Consider the following 27,037-nt stretch of genomic DNA (forward strand, 5'->3'; position numbering starts at 1 on the left):
CTTCAGCAAAAGAAGGAGCTGATAAAACATACAACTCCTACGCCCATTCATCTCAAAGCCAAGATGTTGGCAAGTCAGTTGCAAAGGGAGATTCCTTCAAGAATCTGCCGAGTCCTGATAATAGGAATTGCCCTGCTGTTTCCCTCACAAGCCCAGCTAAGACCAAAATACTGCCTCCAAGAAAGGGGCGAGGATTAAAACTGGAAGCTATTGTTCAAAAAATTACATCTCCTAATATTAGGAGAAGCGTTTCTACCAACAGTGCTGAAACTGGTGCAGATACTGTCACTCTTGATGACATCCTGGCTCTTAAGAGTGGACCTGAAGGAGGAAATATGACTGGACATGGACCAGAGGCGGAAAAGAGAAAAGGAGATGTGTCAGAACAAGTGGGGCCAGTCAGCCAGGACACAATTGGTGAAATAACTCTTCCAAGATCCTCAGAAGAGTGGCAAAGCAATGAGGATGATAAAAACAAGAAAAAGGTCCCTGAAACTGCCAGTGTTGGTAAAGAAGGAGCAGGATCCAGTGCAGCAGCACCATCTTCTCAGAAGTCATTTGGTCAGGGAAGGTCAGAGGGATCTGCAAGCGGAGCTGGCACTCTGACCTTTTCTGACTCAAAACCGATCTCCCCTTCCAGTGTGTTTACTTCTGAACCAAATCCAAAGTCTGAGGAAAAAGATGGAGATGTGACAAACATTTCGCCCAAGCCAGATGGTTTCCCTCCAAAGGGGTATTTTCCCTCTGGAAAGAAAAAGGGGAGGCCAATTGGGAGCGTAAACAAGCAGAAGAAGCAACAGCAACAACAACAGCAGCAACAGCAGCAACTGCCCCCACCACCACCACCCCCACCGGTACCTTCACAGTCTTCAGAAGGGGAAGTTGTTGGTGAGCCAAAGCCGAAGAGGCAAAGGAGGGAGAGGAGAAAACCTGCTGCACAGCCACGGAAGCGGAAGCCCAGGCGGGCTGCTCCTATTGTGGAGCCTCAAGAACCAGAGATCAAACTTAAATATGCTACCCAGTCTGTAGATAAAACTGACTCCAAGAATAAGTTCTTTTTCCCTTATATTCACGTGGTAAACAAGTGTGACTTAGGCGCTGTGTGCACAATCATTAATGCAGAGGAAGAAGAGCAGAACAAACTGGTGAGAGGTCGGAAAGGACAGCGATCTTCAACACCCCCTCCTAGCAATGTGGAGAGCAAAGTGCTGCCCACCTCAACTTTCGTGCTGCAAGGCCCTGTGGTAACAGAGTCTTCTGTCTTAGGGCCTCTGGTTTGCTGCCTGTGTGGCAAATGGGCCAACTATCGTAACATGGGTGACCTTTTTGGCCCTTTCTACCCCCAGGATTATGCAGCCACCTTGCCCAAGAACCCACCTCCAAAGAGGGCCACAGAAATGCAGAGCAAGGTCAAGGTACGGCACAAAAGTGCTGCTAATGGTTCCAAGACAGATACGGAAGAGGAAGAGGAACAGCAACAACAGAAGGAACAAAGAAGCCTAGCTGCTCATCCCCGCTTTAAGAGGCGGCACCGCTCTGAGGACTGTAGTGGAGCCTCTCGGTCACTTTCAAGGGGACCTGCATGTAAAAAGGCAACCACTGATGGTGGCAGTGGTGTTGAAAAGACTCCTTTGGACTCAAAACCGTCTATGCCCACTTCAGAAGGTGGCACTGAGCTGGAGTTACATATTCCTGTACTACCTCTTGACAGCAATGAATTTTGGGTCCATGAGGGTTGTATTCTCTGGGCCAATGGAATCTACCTGGTCTGTGGCAGGCTCTATGGGCTGCAGGAAGCTGTGGAAATGGCAAAAGAAATGGTGAGTACCTAACCTTGCTATATGTAATGATTTTAATTTTTTTTTCCATTTGCAATATGTATACCATTTGGAATACCATTTTTTCTTGTTTTTCTCTCATCTTAAGCAATCATCTTTCATCTTAAATACATCGCTAGTGATGTCCTTTGGATGACCTTGTTCAGATCTCTGCCACACCTGATCAGATAGATTTTTCAGGCATCCACAAGCTGGATGCTCCTTACCTGCTAAATATTCTGGATGTCTCAAGGCTTTCTGATGATTACAGTGATCTCCCTTCTTCCCCTCCTTCCCCCCCTTCCCCCCTGCCTTTCTTTATCCTATTACATATTTAACATTCTCGAGGGCTCTTTCTGGAGTCATACAGTGAAAGGACAAGTAGCAGCAGACGCAAATTGCAACAAAGAAAATTCTAATTTGAAATTAGGCAAAAATCTTCACGGTGGAGGTGGTCAGACATCGGATTGAAGGGATGGGGAATGACAGAAGGTGTGGAATTTTAGAGTTGTGCAGATGTGACTGGGCAAGGCCATAAGCAACCAGCTTTACCTTTCAAATTGGATCTATCTTCAGAATTGACTCTACTTTCAGCAGGGGTCCCTTCCAACTTAAGTTATTCTGTGATTGCAATACATATTGCTCAACTGTAGAAGAATTTACAGCCCTTACAAGGTGGATAGAGTAGAATTGCACAGAGGTCTGCAAGCTTTAAGTGAAATGTCGGTAGGTTTAGTATTGATTAGTATGGATTATACCATAAATTATACTGATAACTGACTTCCTCGAAGTGCGTGTATAGAAGAGTGAGAAGAAATAGGTAAAATAAAAGCAAGAACCTGCTTGTGGATGGAGACACTCACTGTTCTTGATTTTTTAAGACAGAAGCTGCTGCTTTAAAAACCACAGTTAGGTCGCTTGCTTTGCCGTCATCAGTATGTTGCATCCCTTTATTTATGGTTACCTTTTGCTTCATGCTCTCTGTCATCAGCCAGACCATGGAAGACTTAGACTACTTCTTTGTGTTGCCTTCAGATTCTTCCATTCTCTAAACAGTGTTGGGATCCATTTTGTATCTTCTCTCTGTATTGTTACACACAGTGTGCTCATTTCCTCCCTATGAGCTTTTTCCCTTCAGGTTTGATTCCTGGCTTGTTCTGAATTTTCACTGACTGTTCTTTGACAGTAATTACATGCTTCTTTGCCCTAACTTGATTTGGCTTGCATTCTTGTTTCTAGCCTCTCATTAAACAAAGTCAGTTAATTTCATTTGGTTTTCATCGAGCCATGCCTGTGTGCTTGTTCTGGTACAACTGTTGAATTTCATATCTTTGATAATCGCAAGGTTTCAAATAGAAGCACTTGCAATGTGGCTGTGCTTTCATATGTCTTGTAGTTCACCAGTATTTTGAATTTGGATCGCTCCAGTCTGATATTTCCTTTTTCCCGTTTTTTTTAAGGCATGTCTTCTATGATTCTTGTTTTTCTCTAATAGCAAATGCCAAGTTCTTGAGTTGTCCTCCAGCAATCCATTTTGTGTTCCTGTACCTTCAAGGGGTGTAAACCCATCAGAAACATGCTATGTTGATAGGCTGTAATCAAACTTGTCAAATAGCAGCCAGTTATCCATAGCATTTTTTATAAGGTTTGCATGTTGTTTGACATGTAGCTCTTTCTCTGCGTGGGATCTTTATGACTTTCTGACTGAGTACACTTTGGCCTACCCTTTATCCCATTTTTCCAACTGTTGTGATCATCTCTTTGTCACAAGTAGAACGTTTTTTTTTCTCCTTTTAACTCTTTCATCTACTCTTACAGCACCGTACAAGAATATCTCCTTATCCCTTGAACCTTGTGTCCTTTCTCTTTACCTCATCCCTTTAATCACTTGCTTAACTCCTGGCTTTTCTTTCACAGTACCTGTAGGCATGAGTGTTCACCATTTTTTAAAAAAAGGATGGGTACAAAATGCCTGTGGTCTCCTTGCCTTTGCAACTGCCTCTTAATTTCCTTTCCCTTTTTTTATGTCAAAATTCTTGAGTGCATTGTCTGGGGCTCTTGTCCTCCACTGTGGTTTTTGATTGTGCTTTACTCCGATTGTCATCAGTGTTAATAGTGAACTCTTTCTAGCTAAGGTTCAGATCCAGTACTTAATTTTCCTTTCCCTGTCAGCTACATTTATCACCATCAGCTGTGCTACTGTTGAAGTGTTGTTCCACCTTTCTTGCCTGTCTGTGTCCTCTTTTGATTACGTCCTTTCTTTCCGCTGCTTTTGCAGAGGCTGTTGTTCATTACTCCTAGCTTTTCATGTGGCATTCACTGAAGTTCTGCTTGTGCTTTCCTTCCCTTTATCCTGGAACACCATGCCTTTGGAGAGCTTTTGGTAATTTTCCCAGTGTCTTGCAGAGCTTCCTTTTTACTCCAGATTCATGTTTTTCAGCCACAAACTTAAATTGTTCTGGAACTCATGGTGAGTTCTCGGACTCTCACTTCAAAATGTGACTTATTTTACACCATCCTTAATCCATAAACTGCCATCTTGTTCTGTTTTTTCTCGTCACTCAGACTTACAATCTCATTTGATTCTAAAATGATTTCTTCCTAATGCTTCCTGTTTAAGTCTGTAAGAAATGCTGGTTGCTTTTCTGTGTATGAGAGGTAATATGTAGGCTTTTAGTGCTCTCCACTGTTCTGTTACAAGATTCTGAACTGAGGCAGGGACCATTTTCTTGTGTGTGCTTTGTTATTGTCTTACACAAGCACATTAAGAGGTATGCTACCTGAATGCTGGGCTCTTCTGCCTTACCTCCATAAGACTAATCCATCTCTCGCCTCTGTCACAAATAATGGAATAGGTTTTCTTCCAGCAGTGGTCTTTTTTCTCCTCAACCTTTTTATCCTATTGTAGCAAATTGTAGTGCTGTATTCTCCGCTGAAAGCAGTATATCCTATCTGAAGGATATATCAGAAGCAGTATCTCCTTTCTGAAGGAGAAGGTTATGTGCAACATGAAGATGGCCGTCAGGGTATTCAGAGGTGTACCTGCCAGAAGCCATCCCCAGGCAGTGGAAAGACTGTGCTGAACTAGACTCTTTTGCCCCACTGCCTGAGGATAGCCTTCTGGCTCAGACAGCTTATTCCCTATGCTTGTTGTTATGCTCTTTCTTTACCTTTCTCTTGCTTTGCAAGTACATTTTCTCTTCGTTCCTTGTGACATGCCATTCATCAGTGTTAGGGTCTGGAAAAGCAGATATGCAAACCATGTAGCTGCTTCTAGCAGGAGAGAGTAGACAGAGAGGGATGCAGAAGCATACAGGAATCTAGGTGTTAGGTTTTGGCTGGGATAAGAAAAGATATTAGTGTATGTCATGTGAAGGGTCATGAGCCTTGAAGTAAATAGTTCATGTATGTAACACGCTCTGTGCCAGTGAAATACTACCATAATTCAGAATCTATGCAAATTGCTTGTAATACCCACAAAGGGCATATGTGCACCAAATTTAAATGGAATCCATATCATTGAGTTGTAATATTTTCTTTAGAGATCCGACTCTATTGTTGTTGCTTTTGCAGCATCTCAGTGTAGAAATAAGAACCTTCTAGTCAAAGGCAGTATACCATCAAACCATAATGTAGAGGCAGTGGCATAAGTAACCCCCCTCTCCTTCTTGTTATCACATAGACTCGCCTCTTCTTTCTCACATGGAAGGTCATTACAGATTTATTCTCCCTCCTCCCAACACCTCTGTTTCTCATTTGCCTTCTAGAATCAAGAAGGAATTTGAAACGTTTTTCTTGCTTTGTTAACTTTTCTGTTCCTTGTAAATGTCCAACTCCTACTGCAGGGTTTTTCTTGAGAACAGCCCCATAGTCAGTCTCAAGGAAGGCTTACAATGCCAGTAAGGTTGCTGAAAGATCACCTTGTACCAGATGCTCTAGAAAAATCTGAGACGAGAAGGTATTATCTTAAAAAGGTTTATCAAACTGTGAAGTCACTCTCCTGAGCTTTGAGCTTTCCTTAAAGTGTGATTTCACCCTAGACTGAAAATGTGAATGGATTGTCTTCTAAGCAGCAACCTAGTGTTAGAATCTTGTTTTCCCAAAGGCAAAAAAGGTGTTCTGCTTACTCTGCCCACTCTGGAAGGCTCTGAGAATGTAAATAGCTGAGCAGATTAATTGGACTGCTTCAGATGCAGAATGGCTTAATGGCTTCTTATTTTAAGGTTCAAATTAGATACCCCAACGGATGGACCTACCTGCCAAGTAGTCTTTCTTTCTCTCTTAAACTGTTGTTAAAACCATAGTAAGGGTGCTAACTGGAGTTAGGCATTTTTGGTTCCAAGGCTAATGAAATCTTGAACTGAAGAAACACCATCTCCTTAGTTCAGGGTGATCCTGTTGCCTATAAAATGCTCTCTTTCAAATATTTAAGATAGCCAGACACCATGTTTTGGGCTAGTTAAAGAAGACTGTAAGTGTTTTGGGATGAGATCTTTCCTTTGTGATATTAAGAAACTTAACAGCAGGTATTCCTGCAGTAGGCTTGAAAATATATCTGTATTCTTCCTCTGGAAAATTTTTTACTTTCTTCCTAGAGTCATGTCAGCCATTTTTTTGCAGTTACAGATTTGGAAATCTAAGAGTTGCATGCAGTTTTCTGTAAATACTTTTGAGGAAACAGTTTCCCATCTTGTTTATCTTCTCATTGTTTTCCTGTTCATCAGAAACTTACTTTCATGCAGGATGAAATCTCTGGTGACCTTTGAAACTAGCAAAATTATGGAGTTGCTTCAGTAGTTGTCAGCAGATTTAACATTCGGAAGAATTGGTGGTCTTTATTCTCGTTATTAAATTGAAGAAGCTGTGAGTGAAGAACAATGCAGAGCAAATGGTTAGGTTGAAGACAGTTCTGTGCTTTCTTGAAAGCTGTTGACTAGGAGGTAAAATTTCTTTATAAAACACTTATTTTTCCAGGGCAGAGGCTCTGGCCTGGGACAGGTATTACTTCTGGCTTTTTTTTACGTGTTGCTTTTTGGGTTTTGTTTCTTCCCACCTCCCCTGGTCAGAACTGACCTTGCTGAAGGTAGATGTAGCTTTTGTTTCTGCTGACAGTGCTCTGTAAAAGGAAAACTTGTTTATCCCTGTTTTGAAGATCTCTTTTAGCAGGTCTAAAGAATTTAATGCTTTTCTGATCAATCTCTGCTTTGCTCCCAGCTTGAGACACTGTCTTTTAATCCTTATGCATGGAAAGAAGTCCTTGGAAACTGTTCACTATGTTGCTTCTTACCCGAACGATCATCTTGGGCTTCAGTCAGGAGAACTTTGGAGTAACAGGTGGTGAAGGGTAAAATCTGCCCATGGTCATGGCATAATGGAAGGAGATTCTGGGCTTTCTCTCATCAGTGTGAAATTTTGTCTGTTCAGCTGCCCGTGGATTATCTTTCAAAGCCTGCTGCTTACCTGAAGATGAGAAATGTGTCTGCTTTGGAGCCATTAACAGGCCTTTTCAGAAGGTCAGAATGACTTTGGAGAAAGTTCTTAAAAACCGCATAGGGGCTCCCAGAAGTTGAGAACCTAAAATGCATTTCTCTCTCTTTGCAAATGGATACTTAAAATAATGGTTTTCTTTTTTTTTTCCAGTACAGTTGGGCAGTGGCAGCCTTCGGGCTCACATTGTGTCTTTAGTTTGTAAACCTACCTCCAGTCCTACATACGCTATCCAGATTTTATGAAGAGCAACTTCTGGTTCCCCACACTTTACCGGACCTCTTAAGATTCCTAATCTCCCATGGTACCTTATATATGAAATCCGTACCACAGAGGAAATTAGGATTACCTATTTATAATACTTTGTTTACTCTGCTGCTTTTATAGAACCATTTTCTTTTGTTTACCATTCTGAACCCTAGTTGTAAATTGGGTAGAGAAAGGTGCCTACAGGGATCAATAGGAATCACGCTATTTATATTCTCAGATTTGGGAAATCAAAGTCTGACAAAAGTGCTCCCACACTCTGTAAGTAATTGCTCTTAAAAGGTTCCTAACTGTGTGGCTAATCAAATGCCTAAGCTAGGGAATCAGTATGCACTGAAAAAATTGTGGAAGGTTAGCTGCCTCTGGCAAAACAGCTTCTAGCCCCAGAAACCTAAGTAGTGTGTCACCATGAGTCTGAAGGTGTCAGTTTATTCTGAATGTCTCATTTGGCATGGATGTGCTTTGTTATCCCTAAGCCAGGCTAGGAGTGATTTGCTGTCAAGAGGGGTGATCCTGCTTCATCCTCTTTGCAAGCTGCTTGCTTCCCTTTTGCTAGAGCTGCATCTGCACAGTGGGATGACTTTTAGCTAGCTAATCCATCAGAAGACTAGCTTGGGGTGGGGATCTTTGTGCCAGATCAGCCATCTGAATCCACTTACTCTCTGAACCACGTTTGCTGCCACTGACAAGAAAGGCCCTTTCCACTGGTAATTAGAATCATTAGATCGAGTTAGCTGTAACACAAAATTGTGCCCAGGTGACACCACCACTTGGAAGTGTTTTAGACCCACAGTGCTACTGTTTCTAAGTGTTGGAAGATGAATGCTGACTTTTTAAAATTCATTCTCGTTCCTTTTAGAGAAGAAAAATGTGCAGAACTTGACTTTTTTTTTTTCCTCCCCTCCAGAAAGCCCCTCAAGTGAAGTTCAGCATCAGGTCAGGGTTCAGCTGAAATAATAATCTGCTGCTTCAAAGACCACATGCCTGGCAAATACTGGAAGGAAAACCTGTGTTTCTTATACCCAAAACTGTACAAGTAGGGAGAAATTTCCAGAGTAGGAAGAAGTAACACTGGAGCTTGTTAATTTTTCACTGTGGGGAAAGGGAAACCAGTAATGAATTCAAGAACCGTTAGCAGTGTTTGAAAAAGGGGTGTATTGAGAACATTGTCTGCTTATTTTTATCTTTGGCAACAGCTTTTAGTGTGCTTTAACGCCTCAAGTGAGGAGTGCCACATAATCTTGAGGCACCTTCTGCAATTACCCTTGAAGTGTTTGAGTTCTAGGTTTTCATTGACAGGCTGTGTCCAAACACCTTGTTGCCTGAGCTGGCAATGTGTTCACTCTTTCTCAATGACAGCCCTTAATACAATTAGTTTAACATTCATTTTAATTCTTTGGGAAATGGCAGCATCTTTCGTATTCTTCCTCAGTGTTAGAAAAATAAGGAAGCATGAAATCTTGGGTGGAGAAGAAATTCTGAAAGACAAGCTGAATAATGAACTTCAGATTCTGTTTTCTCAGAAAGGCATTGCCATCTGCTGCACTACTGAAACTCTCTGTGCTGTCATGACTCCTGGTCTGTAAGAGAGTGCCACCACAGAGATGAGAACCTGCTAGGAGCCCCTGTTGTATCGCAGTTGTTGTCTTTCTTTGGTAGAGACCTAGAAGTGTGAATGACTGGTGCTACAGCACCGGAGCTCACAGCAGCTCTGTGTATTGGTATCACAAGCCTCAAATGCTGAAGAGGTGAGCAGACAGAATCCACATCTACATTTGTGATGCATGTATTTCAATATCTTGAGTGACTGGAAGCCATTCATTAGATTTATGATCTGAAGCTGGCTTTCATTTGCTTAATTGTGAGTAGAAATCATGTGAAACTGGTGCAGTGTATTGGTGATGATGAATTGTAGATGGCAGGAGGTACAGCTTAGCTGAGGTTTTGGACATCAAGATGATACTGGGAAAAGAGGAAAGACTTCTGGTATTGAGAATTCTCCCCTTTTGTAGGGGGCAGAGAGAAGATGGAGGGTAGACAGGGAAGGTCTTGTACATCTTTACTAGCAGACTCCTTTGCCAGTATTTTATCCTGAAGTATGGGTATTATGACTGTGCTTGCATGTGGTTTTGCATTTTACTGTTTGTCTAGCATGTGGAGTGAGGAAAGCGGAAAATAGATTTACTGACAATAGACTTGGGAAAGAATAGGGTGTTTAATCACTTACATTAGTTGTAGCCAGAAGCACTGGAAACTTGTATGTAAAAAGCAGCTTTTTCAGTCCACATTTGTGGCCTTTCTGTAAAGCATCAGGGATCCTCAAAATCTGTATAGTTTTAATTTAAAAATACATTTAAGTATCTTTAATTTCTAAGAAGCTCTTCCAAATGTGAATGGGGCCTTGTCTGTGCAGGAGATTCTAAACAAAGCTGTAGAGCTTTTTGTCTGGCTATCCACAAGCTCACACAATTCTTTTTGTAAGATTTAGGTTGCCTGTTACTTGTAGAGATGCCAAACTCTTGCTAAAGTCTCAATAGTGACTGAATACAATCCATTTATGCATCATTTTAGGTAGAATCTTTTTAAACTGGTCTGGTAAATAGATTAAGATGCCCTGAAATTGTGCAGAAGGGTTGTTGTGCTGTTTGTGTTTTGTTCACTTAAAGTGAACTAAGACTTTTTTTTTTAACTTGGACAAATTCCAGATGGTAGTCAAGAGCTGTATCCCCTTAACTTCATTAAAAGAATGCTTCTAACAAATAGGTGTTGAAGGACATTTAAGAATTTCGGAAGCTTATTTTGCTCCATGCTTGTGTGTTTAAAATGGTCTCTGTTTGATTACAACCAGGCAAACTTGTAAACTTTGAAAAACACTTTCCTTGATTTTTTTGGGGAAAAAGAAGCTATATATATATTTAATATTTTTTTGCTTGTTCAGTTTGATAAGAGGTTTATTTCTAGAGGTAAGAATTCATTACTTTCTGTTGTATAATATTGTATGGATTATTAAAGTCCTATCTTTTGTGAGACTTTTAAAATAAAGAATTACTGTTTATCTGTTTTATTGTAAAAATAAACATTAATTAGGGACTATAGTGTTAGGACAAGGAGTGACAATTTAAAAATTAAACAGGGGAAGATCAGACTTGGCATGAGGAAGAAATTCTCTCCTGTTAGGGTGGTGAGGCCCTGGAATGGGTTGCCCAGGGAAGTTGTGAATGCTCCATCGCTGGTGGTGTTCAAGGCCAGGTTGGGCAGAGCCTTGGGTGACACGGTTTAGTGTGAGGTGTCCCTGTCCATGGCAGGGGTTGGTACTGGATGATCTTAAGGTCCTTTCCAGCCCTGACTGTTCTATGATTCTGTGATTATCCTGAATCCTTTGATCGCTGAATAAGCAAAAACTAAGGCTTCAGCTGTACTAATGTTCTGCTATTCATGACCGAGAAAGGCTCTCCAAACATTTCAGTGCAAACCAAGTTCAGCAAAAGCTATAGAAGCATAATGCTTTCTTTGTGCAGTAGCCTTGGATAGGAATGGTGCAGACAAAACTGAGACACTTACTGATGGTGATGTGAGATTTAAGACCATGTAGAAGGCAGGTTTTAAACTTCTTTTCTTTTTGAAAGTAAATTTTCATCTATCTGCCATTATAAACCTAGTTATATAACCCAAATACATTTCTTTTAATTAGAGAAATGTGTTCTGAAAGTGATTAATTTCCCTAGATTTAAAAGGTAAAAATCAACCTGAAGTATGATGAGTATTCATGTAATAATTTTAGAAACTACAGCAAAATTAAAACTCCGGTTAATCTGCAGGAAAAAAAGAATTGGAGAAGAGAGGTTCTGTCTGTGCTGCACATTTTGCCTGAGGTTATGGAAGAAGCCAGGGATGGAGTTTGGGTGAATCTTGAAACCATCCTTTTCAGCTAATCTAAACTGTACTGCTCTTGCACGGTTACACTCTGGGTAGTTTGTCTTTCTAGGCAGAGGAAATATTTTCCAAACAATTCCATACACTTAGCTGGACTCTGGTATAATCTTCATGGGTAGAGTACTTTGGAAAAAAGTTATTAATGATCCTTCATTGTTAGGGATTGGATTTTAGCCAGCTGCTTAGCAATTAAAGTTTAATTGCATGATGATTAGTTGTCATTAGTCAGCAATTAGCGTTTAACAGCAGTCTTGTATTGCTGGGGCTATGGGTTAGCAAAAGTGGCTTGAGCCGTGTTGGGAAGGTATGTAGCTGAAGATGTGGGCACAAGGTTGTTAGCCAGATGCTATGAAAGCTGGAGCACCTCTGCTATGAGTGATGCGCGAATAGACTCCACAACTAGTTAAAGTTGTAAAGTAGGTATGCTTTTATTCAGCGCTGAGGTGCATGGGGATCGCTCCTCCAAAGCATGCACACCTCAGGGTTGTTCTTCCTTTACATTTATTCTCTTAAGGTATACATATGCATTAGGTTACTGGATACGCCTATACATATTTAGAGTCTATCCCCGCTTTGTATTATAATGAGCCAGAAGGTCCCTTGCACCTGCGCAGTGCCCTTTCTGGTCATGGGCAGGGGTCTCAGGATGAAGTAAATGAGTCTTCCTCTGGTGGGTAGGGGTCTTCAAGATGAAGTAAATGAGTCTTCCTCTTCTTAAACTTTACACCTTTTAACCTTCAGACATGGCCTTAGGGTTTGGTCGGTGCCCAGTCTGCTTCTCCCCCGCTTCTCAGTAGGACCAAACACTTGTGCTTTTGTCATGGTCTTAGGGCTTGGTCGCCCAGTCTGCCTCTCCGGGGCTTATCAGCAGGACCAATCATCTGCTTTTGTCAGTAGAACTAGCATCTGCTTCTCCCCCTCCAGCAGTATCAATGCCTTGGCAAGATGGCAATGGCAGGTACTTAGGACAGACAATACTTTTGTTTAAGCAAACGAATTCCTTTAACCCCCTTGTACAATTTCTCTGTATTACCCCCCTGTACATTGGTTACCCGTGTGTCATGAGGACAGGCTGAGAGAGTGGGGCTCGATCAGCCTGATGAGGGGAAAGCTCAGGAGAGACTTTGGAACAGTCTTCCAGTGCCTAAAGGAGGACTACAAGAAATCTGGAGGGGTTTTTACAAGGGCATGTGGTGACAGGACATGGGGAGAGAATGGCTTTAAACTGACAGAGGAGGGATAGATTAGACATTAGGCTTGGGGAAGCGGAATAAGATGAGGGTAGAGGAAGGTAGGAATGTAGCAAAAGTTCAAGGCTCTTTTGCTGTTAAAGGCACAAAACAAGTGGAGAGTGTCCCTTGCAAAGCACTTCTGTTCCATTGAAAAGTCTGTTGTGAAGACGAAATATGGCAGTAATTGTATCTAGGCTATGTTAGGGTTGTTAGAAGCCATTCTTCTCCCTCACGCCTTCCCTTTTGCCAGCACTGCAGTGGCCTGCCAGTACAACTGCACTGTGACTGAACCACATCAGGCAGCTGATCTGGCCAGCAAATTCTACATGAACATGCCTGTCCTCATTTTTATCAAGCTGATTTTTTTTGCTGGACCAGTTTTCTTGACTCTTAGTACTGATACAGGGAAATGTTGCTGCTAGGAATGGCGGGGCCAGCAGGTTGTGTGAGTACAACCCGATGTCTTAAAGTGGTCTGGAAATAAATGGACCAGCAAAGGTAATGACTTCAGATAGAAAGTTTTTCCAGAACAGCACTCCTAGTTACACAAACTAGCAGATACAATAAAAGGTACATTTGAAAATTTGCCTACGGTGGTTCTCAAATGTATACAGCTTTGCAGCATTTGTTACTTAAGTGCAACCTTCTACTTGTCCAGACAGTTGAAAAGGTAGAGGATTTTCGTTATTGTTATCCACAGTCTAGAAGCACTAGGGACTGAATGTTCCCTCCCCTCCTCTGGGCTACTTTGCTAACTGGAGTAACCTAAAGCAGTGACTTCTCTTCAGTTAAAAGGGCTAAAATACCTGCAGGTTCTTCTGAGAAATTCTGGTAGTGCTCAGGGAGTTACTTTAGCCATGAAGATACACTCAAGTTGTCTTCAACTGTGAAATGTTGATAAGAGTAGACTTAACAGGGCAGGACTTGGTGTAAAATACCACCCCTGTTCAGGACACAGAGACTACTGAGTGGCAAAGCCCACCCAGGGCTGTGCATGCTGCAGCTGTGCCCTTTGTCAGTACCTGAGCTACTGGTGGTAAAAATAGAGTGCGTATGTTTTGAGGAGGTCTGGTTGCACAACCAGTTGTGGCATAAACACACTTATGTCTTACCTCAACCAGCTGGTTTTCTGTCTTAAGCTTTCCTTCTGTTTGAGGAAATACGAAAGTTTGATGTTAAAAACTGGTTGTGCAGTCTTCGCTTGCTAATGACTTTTCTTTTTTTAATGTTTCTAGCTCCTTCCATTTGATATTCTTTTGATTTATGCTTAGCTCCCTTAGTTCTCAGCTCTGTGTTTGTCTTCTCATGGGTTATCATTTCACAAAATGTGGGTTTGTTGGTACCTTGCACTATACTGCTGTTAATTGCAGCTTTTCTTGCACCTCTGACTCCTTTATTCTTACTGAGAGCTCACACTTGCGAAGTTTCAGAAAGTTATTGATGATTAAAGGAGACTGTCCATCTTCATAAAAGACTTACTACTAAGGAATGGAAAGAAGGAGGAGGTGTCCTGACATGAATCTCTTGAAATGGGGACTTTGTCTGAAGGACGCTGCGGCTCAGTGGGAAACTTAAAAGCAGGAGGAAAGCGGGGAAAAGGAAGGGGTGGGAATGGGAGGGAAAGGCAGCTTCATGTGCTTGAGCTCAGGTTTGAGAGCTGTGAACTTTTCAGACTTTTGTGTCTGTGCTATCAAAAATTTCCTCTGTGGCCTTTGACAAGACAGTTGATCTGTAAAGTAGGTGTTAAAACCACTTATTTTGTGACCATTAAGACAAATTTGTAGGGTGCTCTGAAAATTTAAAGTACAGTATGCTTTTAAATTATCAGATCTTCTTCAATGAGAAGATGAAGGAGCTGATACAAGGTTGCCTGTTTTAATTGCATAGATATAATGGGAGGAAGCTAAGTTAAAGTTTGTTCATGTATCCTTTAGAGTCAGGTCCACACAAGGTGTTCATCTGATGTTGGCTTTCTCCTTTCTGGTAGAAAGCTAAAATGCTGAAGATCCTAGCTTGAGTGTACTGGTACCATATGTACATTCATTATTAAGTTTGCTAGGTGTTTTGTGGGACAGTAACTCTTCTAATTAAATTTTATCCCTAGAATTTCAGAAGTGACACAATGCATAACCGATGCTTTCCATCAAAACAAGCGGGTTGGGTTTTTTTTCCTAGGTATTGGAAAATTGTTCAGGTTAGATCAGAAAAAATACAATATGCACATTATAGGTACATAAAACTATTCTATGAGGTTTTAGTGCAGTCTTAACTCCTATACTTTAATTATTCTTTCTTCAAAGTGTCACACATTATCACTGGGGAGAATAAGGGTTCTTTAGTGGTACCACATAGTGCTATTCCTCTAAGCAGAAATCTTCAGAGGCAGTTCCTGGGGTAACTGCATAGTTACCAATAAATTCAGTTTTCTGGAGAAATTAACTTCAGTGGCAATGCCAGAAGAAGAATTTTCTGTTCTGAGTCTCTGAAGCTGTCTAACAAAGACTTTACTGCTGACTTAGGTTCTTTAGGCTACAGCCTTCAGAAGGTGGAGGAATAGGAAGTGAGAAGAGGGTGTGTCTGTGTAAAAGAAATGAAAAACAAAACAAAAATCCTGTATCCTTCAGTTTCTGCCTCAGGTGGAAAGAAGATTGAAATTTCTCTTTGATCTTGCACAGTGACTTATTTGTAGTTGTCTGTGGCTTATAGCAGTCCTTTTTATATTAGTATAGATTGATCTCGATTTATAAAAACTGAAGATCTGGCTTGCAAATAGTTAGATATTATTGCTTTTACCATGATTCAGCAGTGTTCTGAGCCCAAGAGATCTTTGTGAAGTATTTTCCCTTCAGAGAACCAGACAGCTTCTTCTTAATCCTTTGTCAGAGGAAGTTCTTCCCCCAGGAGAACAACATTAAGTCTGTCCTTTAAGGAAACTACTGACACTGCCTCAGCGGCTTTGTAATATCCAGCTGGAATACCATCCGGCCTTGGACTTCTGCTGCTATTTATATTTGCTGCTTCTTCTAAACTGCTACTAGCTCATACAAAGTTTTCCTGGGTCATGTGTCTCTGGCAAGCCTCCTGACCCTAGATATTTTTGAATAAATGCAGTTTAGAATTCATGAGAAGTAGCTATTATTATAATAGGCAGTTTAGGCAGCATATATGTCCTTATGGTTTATAGGGTTTTTGCCTGATGATTATTGAATAGTGCAAGAACATATTCCTCTTTAAACCCGTTCAGATTTTTGGCCAGCAAACATTATTTTACGTACTGCACCTCCTCTGTATATGAGATAATTTCATCAATGTGTGTTACTGATTTGTTTAGTTTTCCTCAGCTGTGATTATTTATTGCAGTAGTTCATGAGCTTCTCTCTTTCCAGTTTTCTTTTTAACACTGGTGTGTTACTTGACAGCTTATCACTAAAGAGAATTGTACTGACTCTCAGGCATCTCTCCTTCTGCAAGCATTGCACCTTTACTTCTTGGATTAATTTCATCTACTGTTGTTGCTCATCTTTGGCTTCTTTTCCTGGGTTGTAGCAACCACCACCAGTGACCTCAGGAATACTTGTGTGCAATTTGCTACTCCTTATTATAGCTCTGCTGCCAGCTATTGCTTCAGCAGCCTTCTGCAGGATCTGTTGTCTTCTCATCCTTTTTAACAGTATTCAATAGTATATTTATTTGCTACCTTTTCTGTAGTTGATAGTTTTCTAGTAAGATTAGCGTTGAACCTTTTTCATCTATCCTTGCCCGCACTGAGCTATAGTTTGATTGTGCAATAGGAGCAGCTCTTTAGACCTTAATTTCAGAATTGATGTTTGTATTAATGAGCAACTGGCCACTTGGAATGCTGTTAGAAACGTTTTTTTTTCTAAACTATCATTTAAAAATGCCTACTTCTTTCACATTCATCTGCTGACTTCCTCTTTTCTTATGCTCAGACATAAGTTACTCATCATTATTTTATGTGCCTTCATCCTGCTGCTTTTTCTTCTTTCAGTTTCAAGAACTTATGATCTGCTTCCCCTCAGTGCATCCTGGCTAATTTTATAATTTCCTACATGAAGTGCCTCACTTTCAACACCCTGCATGTTTACCTTTGTTTTCCTTCACGCATTTCTTCAAAGCCCTTCTTGTCTGGGATTTCTGCTGAACGATTGGATATGGTTAGCCTGCTGCTGTGATGGACTCTGCCTAATGCTGCTGGCTCAGTCACACTATTCCTGTTTCATCCCTTTGCATCCACCAACGCTTTGTTCTGTATTACCGAAGTGTCTTGCACAGTGGGGCTCTGTTTATGATGAGGACTTGCACAGATTAGTACAAATAATGACAAATGGTTTATTTCTATTCAGTGTTACAAGTCTTTGAGTTGTTGGCTGGGTGGATTTCTGCTGCACCCTTTTTCCTGCCAGGTTGCATGGGTGTTTAGTATCTTGTCAGAATCTCTTACATTTACTGTTCACTTTGCTCAAAAGTGTTTTCTTTTTTTAAGCCTTTACAAAGGTTTTTGCTTCTGTTGAATCCGCTGCCACTAATAACATAGTGATTGTGTCCTTAATGAACTAGACCTTTCTTTTTTTCAAGGAGGTAACAAGCATCATGTCTTTTTTTCTTTGACCAGAGAAAAACTGGTTCCATCATATAGTTTCCTGCCTGAAAGCAAATTCCTGGAATTGTTTGCATTTACTTGTTTATGTCAGTTTTATCCTTTTTTTTGTCAGTGTAATCACTGATATTCAAAGGTTTTGCTTTACAGGGGGGAGCTGTTGGTAATTATCTAATTTATCCAAACCCTCTTCCCTTATCGCAGTGATTTGCTTTGTTATAAGGCAGCCACATGCTCCTGTTTTACACCGTGCTTGGTAGACCTTATGCTACGTGGAAATTCACTATATATTTGGATATTTTCTGTAATCAGTACCTAAGATGGTTAGGAAATAAGCCTAGGATTGGCACAAAACCCAAGTGGAGTGAATGCTCTCTCTTGTTGACAACTCTGTCCGTATCAGGTCATCATTGCTGGAAAATTTGAATTTCATTTTCCTCTTCTTCTATCTTTCAGACCTTTTGGGAACTAAATTGCACTTCTTGTTGCACGTTTAATCCTCCAAATGAATAGCAAAGATAACATAAGCTGTGTAATTTTTTTTTTTGTAGACTTGCATACTTTAGCAAATTCAAATCTATATACATGTAAGTGGTTGTTTGAAATGCTTCTCTCATTCAGGGTGGCTCTTCGTCATCAAAGGAAACAAGTTTTACTCATTTCTTGTCTTCTTGGACTTGGTAGTCTGTGTATTACTTTAACACCCTTTTGAAAATATGAAATGGCTGCAAAGGTGTGTACTGATTAGCCTGCTTAATTTGAAATTAAACATGCTTTTTCGTGACCATTTATAGTTTCTGGGTTTAGTTAATTTTGCTAATTAGGTTTTAGTTAACATCAGTTTACTCCTGAAGTATCAAACCTATAATCTGTTTCAGATGTGCTTGATCCTTATTTCATTTAGGTTTTTTTCTCCTTCCGTTGTGCGAGAGGCAGGGATGGTTCATCATCCTCCATGACTTTTTCAGCTTTTCGTCAGTCTCCTAGAGTATGTTCATATGCATTTAAGCCTTTGATCACTCCACCAAGTGAGTGGAACACTTAGGCTTGTGTGGAGTAGTGAACATGAATTTATTGCTTAGATCAGATTTCAGCTCTTTGATATGGTGTTACAGTTCAGCTCAGCCTTCCTATTCTGGAGGTAAGGCTGAAGAGGCTTAAAAACTTGTAACCTGACACTGTAATTTCTGGGTGCATACATAGTTTTTAGTAATCATGGGGTTGTTTTTGTTGTTCCTTGTGGAATTTCACAATCAAGTATCTTGATCTACAAAACTACTGCCATTCCAAGCAGGTGCAAAAGTATGTTTTGTTGTGGTGTCCTGCCTCCAGCAGTGGCCAGGAGCATTTATCTTTGGAGATGTATAGTAAACAGGCATGTACAGAGTGCTACTTTCATATTTTCTCCCTCCTTTCAGCAATCACAGCTTTAGAGTAGTCTCTTTTGCATCACTGTGTTTAACTGGCAGTGGCATACCTATCCTTGATGAATTTGTCTAATGTGGTTTTGAACTCTCTTGTCTTTTTGCCAGTGCAGTGTTCTTTGGCAGTGACTTTGTAGCTTAATTGTTGTGTGGAGGGAAAAAGAAAAAAAAGGAAGCTGATTTATCATAGATTTAAACTTGTTATTTACAATTCCTTCTTGGAAATGGCGAAGAATCATTCTCTTATGCCCACTAGATTGGATTTTGTAGATCTGAATCTGCCTTCAGTTACCTCTTTTCTAAAATACTTATTTTTTTCTCATATGGAAGCTCTTTATGTTATTTCCACAGTGTGTTTGGGTTTTTTTCTCATCTGTGGTCCTTTATTAATAGGGTGACCAGAACCACACACCATATTAAGATGTCACGGTGCTGCTACAACAGTAACAGATAGACATAATGAAGATTTGGGTTTCATTATTGATTTGTTTTCCTAATAACTTCTTAGGTTCTGGCTGTCTTGTTTCTGCGGTTGCAGGGACTGCACAATGTTTTTGTCCAGGATGACTACTGATACCTTCCCATGATTAATAAAAGCTAATTTAGAGTCTGTCATCATGTGTGTGCATAGGTAAAAATCTTTCCCCTATGTGTATCACTTTGCACCTAACAACCTTAATTTTCATCTCCATTTTATCATGCAGTTATCCAGGGTTGTGAGATGGGTTTGCAGCTGTTTGCCACCAGTTTGAGATCTGACTTACCTTGGATAAATTCACAAACTTCACAAGTTTTCACACCTTACTGTTCACCCTCCTCTTTGAGGGTCTCTATAAGTACAGCTGAATAGCTTACGTGTCTGCAGAAGACCTTACAAATTTCTGCTGGCAAACCATTCCTTGTCAAAACGAACAATTTATTTCTGTTCTTGTTATTTTCTCTTTTTCCTCCAAGTCAAGCGAAATAGAATGCTCTGTTTTTCATTTCAAGTGCTTCTGTTGTACTTTAATCAGTTTTGTGTGTATTGAATAGCATTTCCCTTTTTTTTTAAGACATTTTTCAGTTCTTGTGGGTTTTTATTTTTTTTCCATGCCATCCATTTTGAGCTGCAGCTTCCCTTTGTGCTTCAGCAGCCGGTTTAGCACTGCAGTTCTGACTTTTTACTGTGGTTCCTAATGTAGCTTTATTAGTGTAGCGTCTTCCAGATCATTGATTTGTCTGTTTGCTGAAATCTTGGAATCTAAATTCATCCTTAGCTTCTTAGCTTGAAGATAGCTGCCCAGTTTTACTTCAGTGACTATTTTTCTTTTATTATTAATTTGTTTGCTGCAGGAGTATATCATCATTGGCAAGAGATCCCTTATAATAATGCAAGTTTAAAGGATTTTTATCTTTTTAGTTGTGGGGTTTGTGTTTTTCTCTGGTATTCTGAGTGTTTTTTGGAGAACTTTAATTATTTGACAGGAAATGGAAACTAATAATGCTGTATCCTTCAGGACTGGTTGTTATCTCTAGCCCCAGTCACATAAGCAGATTTTTTCATTAATCGGTATCTGCATATCAGAGCAGCAGTGCTGCTTTTCCTCTCCTGCTTCCTAAAAATGTCTGCTCACCCTGCTCTTACTCATCTCAGTCCCTTTCTGCAGCAGTCTTCCAAAAGAATCACTCTTTTCTCCTGCAGCAAACAGTCCAAATGTCTTGGTTTTAACTTGCCGTGTAGCTAGCTGGAGTAAGCTGTCTCTGCATTCCGCTTTCCAGGAAAGAGAATGTGGCTGCCTGCTGCTTCTGTTGCCCTTTAGCCTGGATATTAAAGCTGAGCCTCTGCATAGCCTGCCAACTGCTTAACCAGAAATAGTCAGAAGGCCCTCCTTCCTAATATTGCAGCTGACTCTGAAATCCTCATTATCTTACATCTGCATTTGTGCAGTGCAGTTATGCAGAAGCAGTTATTTTCCCTAAAAGCTTATAATTTAAACAGACGAAGGAGAGTGTATGAAAAATGCATATAACATGTGAACTGAAGACTTGTACCTGTGTAATTAATGCCACGTGTATTTAATTTTTTTGCTCGCCTTTCTTTTTTTAGTAACCTTTAGTAGTTGCTTTCCATTTTATTCTGTTTGTGCATTCTTGACACTGGTATGCAAGAAGGGGAAAACCAAGGAGATGCCTAGAAAGTGAAGAAAGGGAAAAGGGAAGAAAACATAAAGCAAAAGAAAAATTGGTGCTTGGGAGAGAGGAAGTTAGAATGAGGCCTGAGTGTGGGGTGTAGGTGAGCAAGCTGGAAGAAGCAACCGATCAGCATTAAAAGACTCTTCAGATTATAGACATGTAGAAAATATGATACAGTTGCATCTGTCATGAATGTCCTCACTTAAACTGCTTTTGTAGTTGTTCCACCAAAAAGATAATGGAGGAATCATCAGAAAACACCTTATATTGCTGTTAGGCAAAACGAGTTAATTTCTTCTTCTCATCAACTGATCCTGCTGCTACCCAGAATATGTCAGAAGGGCTAGTTTGACAACTCCCATCCTCCCACCAGCAAAACCCTGTCCACTGTGGGATTCTAGTACACCTACACAGGCATCATCCCTTGTCAGTGTACAGCCGAAAAGGAAAGTTAAGGTGTGTGTATTTTACATGAGCAACTTGAGGCACTTCTTTTCATCAGTATGAGAGCTTGTGCTTGACTGGGAGGAGGAAGGTGGGTAACTCAGGACACATTTGTGTTACAACACCTAGGTGGAGCTGGATACAAATCTAAGGGAGGCAAAAAAAAAAAAACTAGACCCCAAATCCACACCTCTATTTATTACATTTAGAGCAGTGTTCTTTCCGCAGTTTACTCCTGTAGAAATAAAGGAATACAAATGGCAGGGGAAAAAAAAACAAACCCACAACCTTGAAGCAAAAGAAATAGAACTAGTGGATGGTTTAGCATTTGGAATGAATCAGAGCAGCTCTGCTGTTGCTGTGGTAGCTCTCCCCCAACTGTTAACGCCTCCAGGTTGGGTGTTACTTCATTTTGGTAGACAGAGAATGATGAGCTGTTGCGAGGAAGAAATGGGCTGCTAATAGCGTGGAGAGGTAGAGACAATGTATCTGGCTTTAATGCTATTGATAATTTAGTTCAAGGGATGGAGTGTCTCTTCTAAATGGCACTTTTCAGTCTTTCCAGCCTATTCTAAGTGAGATGTATGTGCCTCGTGGCCAGAGATGAATTGTGGAGATAGGACCTCTGAATCAATCTCTGCTGTATGGTCTTTCCCCCAAAACCCACCCCTACTTTTTTCTTTCCTTTTTTTTTTTTTTTTTTTTTTTTAATTTTAGTTTAAGCCAGGAGTTGATTAGATGCCTGGCAATGATTACTATCCATTGGCACATCCCGTTGGGAGCACACTCCAAGTACCAGCCTTCAGCTCTTTAAAGCTGGGGAGGTTAAGCAGGCTGCTTACTGAGCAAAAGGAATTTCTCTTCCCATGAGAGCCTGAGTGCTGTTTCCCTGGCTAAAAATGCTATAATTCCTTTACAAGTGACAAGCAGGCTGCTACCATCTGCTGGTGAATGGGTGCAGGACGGTGGAGTTTGCGTGAAAATTTGCTCATGGACCGAAGAGAATAATTAGTGGTCATTAAGCCCAGTTCACACATTTCCTGTACTAAGTTCCACGATTTCATTTTGTCTTTAGAATGTTTTCTAATTGTGGTGTGATTTTTGTTTTGTTTTGAACCATAAATGTTTAAGATAAGGGTTCTAACCAAAGCCATGGAAAGTACCAGCAGGATCTGTGCATAGTTTTATCTTTTAAAGCACCATAGTGATGTCTTGCAAAAGCAGACTTGAGACCATCCAGACATTTTTAATCACTTTATTCTGTCTTTCCAGAAACACCTGGGTATATTTGGAAACCATGTGGCTTTGTAGGGTGTCTGCTTTGTTCAGTCGCTGTACTGTGTCAAGAAGGAAGAACTCGAAAGAAGAGAGTAGTTATTGTGTATGTGGTTCCCCCAGCTTCCCCTGAAAGAAGCAGATGGTCGGGGGTCCCAGGAGGTAGAAGAAATGGGGCCATTAGACTGTCAGTGACTTGTGAAAAGCAGAAGCATCTGCCAGAATGGAGACTTGTTCAGCAGCAGGGGAGCCAGCAGCAGCAGATGATCTCTGCCTTGAGCAGTCAGTGGTGTAGTAGTCGCTGGGGAATTGTTGTTGTGGGTGTAGCTGCAGGTAACCTTGGTAATAATCTGGTTGGTCTGGCAGGCTAAAAAAAGGGAAATGAAGGCTTGATGCTTAATCTCTGGCATCTTAACTACCCACTTTTACTGTCTAATCAGCCCTAACTACAACTGATTTGAAAGTATTCGGTACCCATTCTCAGCTGAGCGCCATAGGCATATTTGAAATTGCTCAAAATGCCTGTCGTGTTTCTGCTTCAGGTTTCAGAATAGCAAGATGAACCATGCTAGACTGAGCAAAGAGTAAGTTCAAAGACTAAATTAACATTTGGAAAAGTATCAAAAATTTTGTCGTCTTGTTTTCAGCTGTATCACACAGAATGCTCTTCTAAGACATGCCTTTTCAGTGTTAAGAAATACTTCACACAGCTGCAGTTTAATCTTTGCTGCTGTAGTTCTTATGCCTTTACTGACTGCTCTGTACGGGACACAGTGTTCCTGGGAAGAATGGCCTCTTCTGTTGCAACAGTGTGGTGATAATTCAAAGACCAGATAAAATGGGGAGGACAGAATGCCTCTGAGAAATAAACCTAGAAATTTGTATCTGTCTTCAAAAAAAATAGACAGTTTGGGTTCTGTCCTGTTTGAATAATTAATCTCAGTCAGCCACATCTAAAAGAGTAAGTGTACAGGTAAAGGGCTTTGGTTCAGAACTCCTCAAGCTGCACTTTGTGAATATTTGGCATAGGTGAATCTAAGACTTGCTAGTACGTAATATTCTTCCAGGGTTGACTTCATAGCCAGGAAGAGATGCTTTTCTACACATGAAACTTGGTTTTACTCCCATGAGAAAGATAATTACATTGCAGTTTGGCTGGGGGTCCATACATTTTGGTATACATTCAAATATTGGTTTAGATTGGTTTTTTTATCTTTGGAAACTAGCATTCACATTCTAACAGGCAAGAGTGTCGTGGTTTAAACCAAGTCCACACAGCTCGTTACTCACTCCCCCCCTTGCTCCCCCAACTACCGGAGAGTTAGGAAGGAGAATCCAAAGAATGTAGCCCCCATGGATTGAGATAAGCACAGTTTAATAGCTAAGGCATAATACAAATCACTACTGCCATTACTACTACAAATAATAAAGATAAAGCCAATAACAAGTGAAAAGAATACAACACCTCACAGCCACCGACCCATAACTCACCCCACCCTGCCCGACCGAGCACTGACCGATACCTCCTCCATCCCCCCAGAGTTCCAGCCCTTCCGGGTCTCTCCCGGTTACATCCTGGGTATGACGTGCTATGGTATGGAATACCTCTTTGGCTAGCCTGGGTCAGGTGTCCTCTCTCTCCTTCCTCCCGGCCTCCCTCCTCCCTGGCAGAGCATGAGCTCAGAAAAGGCCTTGGACAAAACCAAACACCTGAGCAGTAACTCAAAACATACTTGCTATCAGCAACCGTTCCCAGCCGGAAAGTCAAAACACAGCACTGCACCGGCTACCAAGAAGGAGAAGAATGACTGCTACTGCTCAAACCAGGACAAAGAGTAAGCTGCTTGAGTGTCCCTTTCTAGGCCTCAGGGACACTTCCCTTACAACATGAATACTGCAGTAGTTTGTCATGGTATACATTCACTGCTTAGAAGATGGACACAGTTTAAGTAGGGAGCACTGGAGATCAGGCTTTCAATGCTTTGGCATAACCAAAAAGAGAAGGCAGTGTTCAAGGCTGCAGTTGTAGGTGTCATGAGAACTGACGTCTCACAAGCTTTTCTGTTAGTTGCATCTGCTTTGATTTGAAGGAGGCCACCTGGTTTATGGCTGGAGCTAGTTTTGCTTTCATCCTCATTCAGTCATTTAAATACAAACTGTAGTCATCTCTGCATAGCATAGAAGAGTAGGAAAAACAGTAACTGTCAGATATTCTCAGTGGTTTTTGAAATAGTGTGTTCAAAGCCCTGATTACTGCACAGAGGAAGGATCTTCGCTGTGGCTGTTATCTTTGGCCACATCTATTTGGCAGGCCTCCCCTGCAGCATGTATGTTCATTGGGGATGTGAAGAAGTGTGGTCTAGCATGATGTATGGTCTAGCATGATGTGGTCTAGCATCTCCCTGTGTGGTAAAAGATCATGGTTTGTCCAGTGCCAGGTTCACACTGCTAGTTTGAGCACATCTGTTCCATGTGCTGTACAGGTATCACTTAATGATAGTGTTAATACTACACACAGAGTTTGATACTAGCTTTCCCAATAGGAAAAAGAGGGTCATCATCTATCTGTGCTCAGTCAGTGACCAAAGGCAGTGTCTCTTAGCCTGAATTCAAGGTGAATTGTATCAGCTATACAAGGCTTTATTTGTGTTTTTAGTTGTGTTTATCAGCACAACCAAAGTTTCTGTGTGTGACTCTAAAGTTATTGTAGGTCATCTTTTTTTTTTTTTTTTCTTTCCTCATAATAGCCTATTTGCATTTTAATTTTTAAATAATAGCAGTCTCTTAGCCTTCGGTGCATTCTACCAGATATGGTTTGTTCGCTTTTTAGAAGAGAAAAATGTCAACTTGTCAGAAATCAGTTTTCATCAGAATCTTAGTTAATGAAAAAAACTTACTGTATACCTTCAAGAAATAAAGCGAGATACACTATAGGCCAACTTCCATAGGTCATTCCTTAAGTCATTCAGGATGAAGTAGATGGGTGAGTGGTTTTCATTCTGCTGCATTCACATCTCACTGTTAATATGGTTAAATGCATCATTGACCAGTTGAGAGAATGGGATTTAAGTAATGAAAATTGAACATGGACATCAGATGAGTCTTAACTACTTCAACAATAAATGTATGAGCATCCTGGTAGTATTGCAGGCATTTCTTTTGGAGATGTGCCATTTCTGTGATGGTGAGCTATTTTCTCCTTTATGCCATTACTCCTGCTCCAGATAAACCTTTTTTAATCACCTCTGAAAAAGTGTTCAACTTAGCCGTGATCTTTTTGGGCTGCTTAGTGATAATGAAAATGATGTAACCAAATTGCTTTTACACTAATGGTGTCTCCTAAATCATTCTTTGTCATGCTAATTCTCATTTTAAAGCTGCTGTAGATTCAGAAAAAGCTCTTTTCCATTTTTAACACTGATGTCATTGTCAGGTACTGAAACATGGGCCAGAGAAATAGATTTGAGAAGTGTTTCGAGTTCTTAATGGTTGGTTTGAAGGTTTGGTATCTCTTGCCTGGTTAGTACACCTGAAAAGTTTACTGTTTAAAAGAGCTTATATTATTGCCTATTCAAAATGCCCGTAGTCATGTGGTGTCGAAAGATACAGTTCTTATACTGTTGTGATACTTGAGAAATTTGTCCTGGGATGGGGTTAACTAAAATTCCCAGGAAAATACCTGGAAGGATATTTGGAAAGTTGGTTGCAGTCTTCATTGCCATTTCTTGGTTTCCTTTTCAGAAATGTTCCCATTGCCAGGAATCGGGAGCCACCTTAGGCTGCTACATCAAAGGCTGCTCCTTCCGATACCATTACCCATGTGCCATCGATGCAGGTAAGAACAAATGGCATGCCAACTGTATTTCATGTTCATTCAAAACCACACGACACAAGATAATTCTCAGGTACTTTACAATTTTATTCCTTCTCAGTTTTTCACCTACCATGAAGATATATAAATGGTGAGAAATGGCATCAGATAAATAATGCATTGGGACAAGATGGAACTTGAAATGAAAAAGGATCTACCTGAAAGTGCAGGAAGAAGCCTGGTTTAGGGAAATGTAGCTATGGTGACTTATATTATAAATCATATATATATTATAGGAATATAATATATATATGGCTAGAATAAGAGAACTGACCACTCTTTTCTTGCAAAAATCAGAAACCCTTTGTTAAAAGGGTGCAAGTGACCAGAAAGGTGTCTGCTCTTTCAGATTTACAGTCCTGTGGATAGTCATAGTAATGGTTTCAAGTGCAAAGGGTTTGTAGAATCATCAGTACCACTTGGAGTGCAGCCTTCCTTCTCCCTCCTTAGAAGCACTTCAGCCAGTCTCTTGAGTCCAGTTTTTGTCATTGAACAAG

The 27,037-nt window shown here is 40.7% G+C and overlaps 1 protein-coding gene across 7 annotated transcripts in view; it reads left to right on the forward strand.

Annotated features, from left to right (window-relative positions):
* The window catches only part of TCF20 (transcription factor 20), a 130,029-nt gene that overhangs the window by 87,659 nt on the left and 15,333 nt on the right, over positions 1 to 27,037 (forward strand). For all 7 annotated transcript variants that reach the window (XM_034062748.1, XM_034062743.1, XM_034062747.1 and 4 more), the window contains exons 3-4: positions 1 to 1,820; positions 26,411 to 26,504. The exon at positions 1 to 1,820 is cut by the window's left edge and continues 3,817 nt beyond it. In XM_034062748.1, coding sequence (XP_033918639.1) covers positions 1 to 1,820; positions 26,411 to 26,504 — 1,914 coding nt within the window. The remainder of the gene's footprint in view (positions 1,821 to 26,410; positions 26,505 to 27,037) is intronic.

This window comes from Melopsittacus undulatus, chromosome 5, assembly GCF_012275295.1.
Source record: "Melopsittacus undulatus isolate bMelUnd1 chromosome 5, bMelUnd1.mat.Z, whole genome shotgun sequence".
NCBI classification, from domain to species: domain Eukaryota; kingdom Metazoa; phylum Chordata; class Aves; order Psittaciformes; family Psittaculidae; genus Melopsittacus; species Melopsittacus undulatus.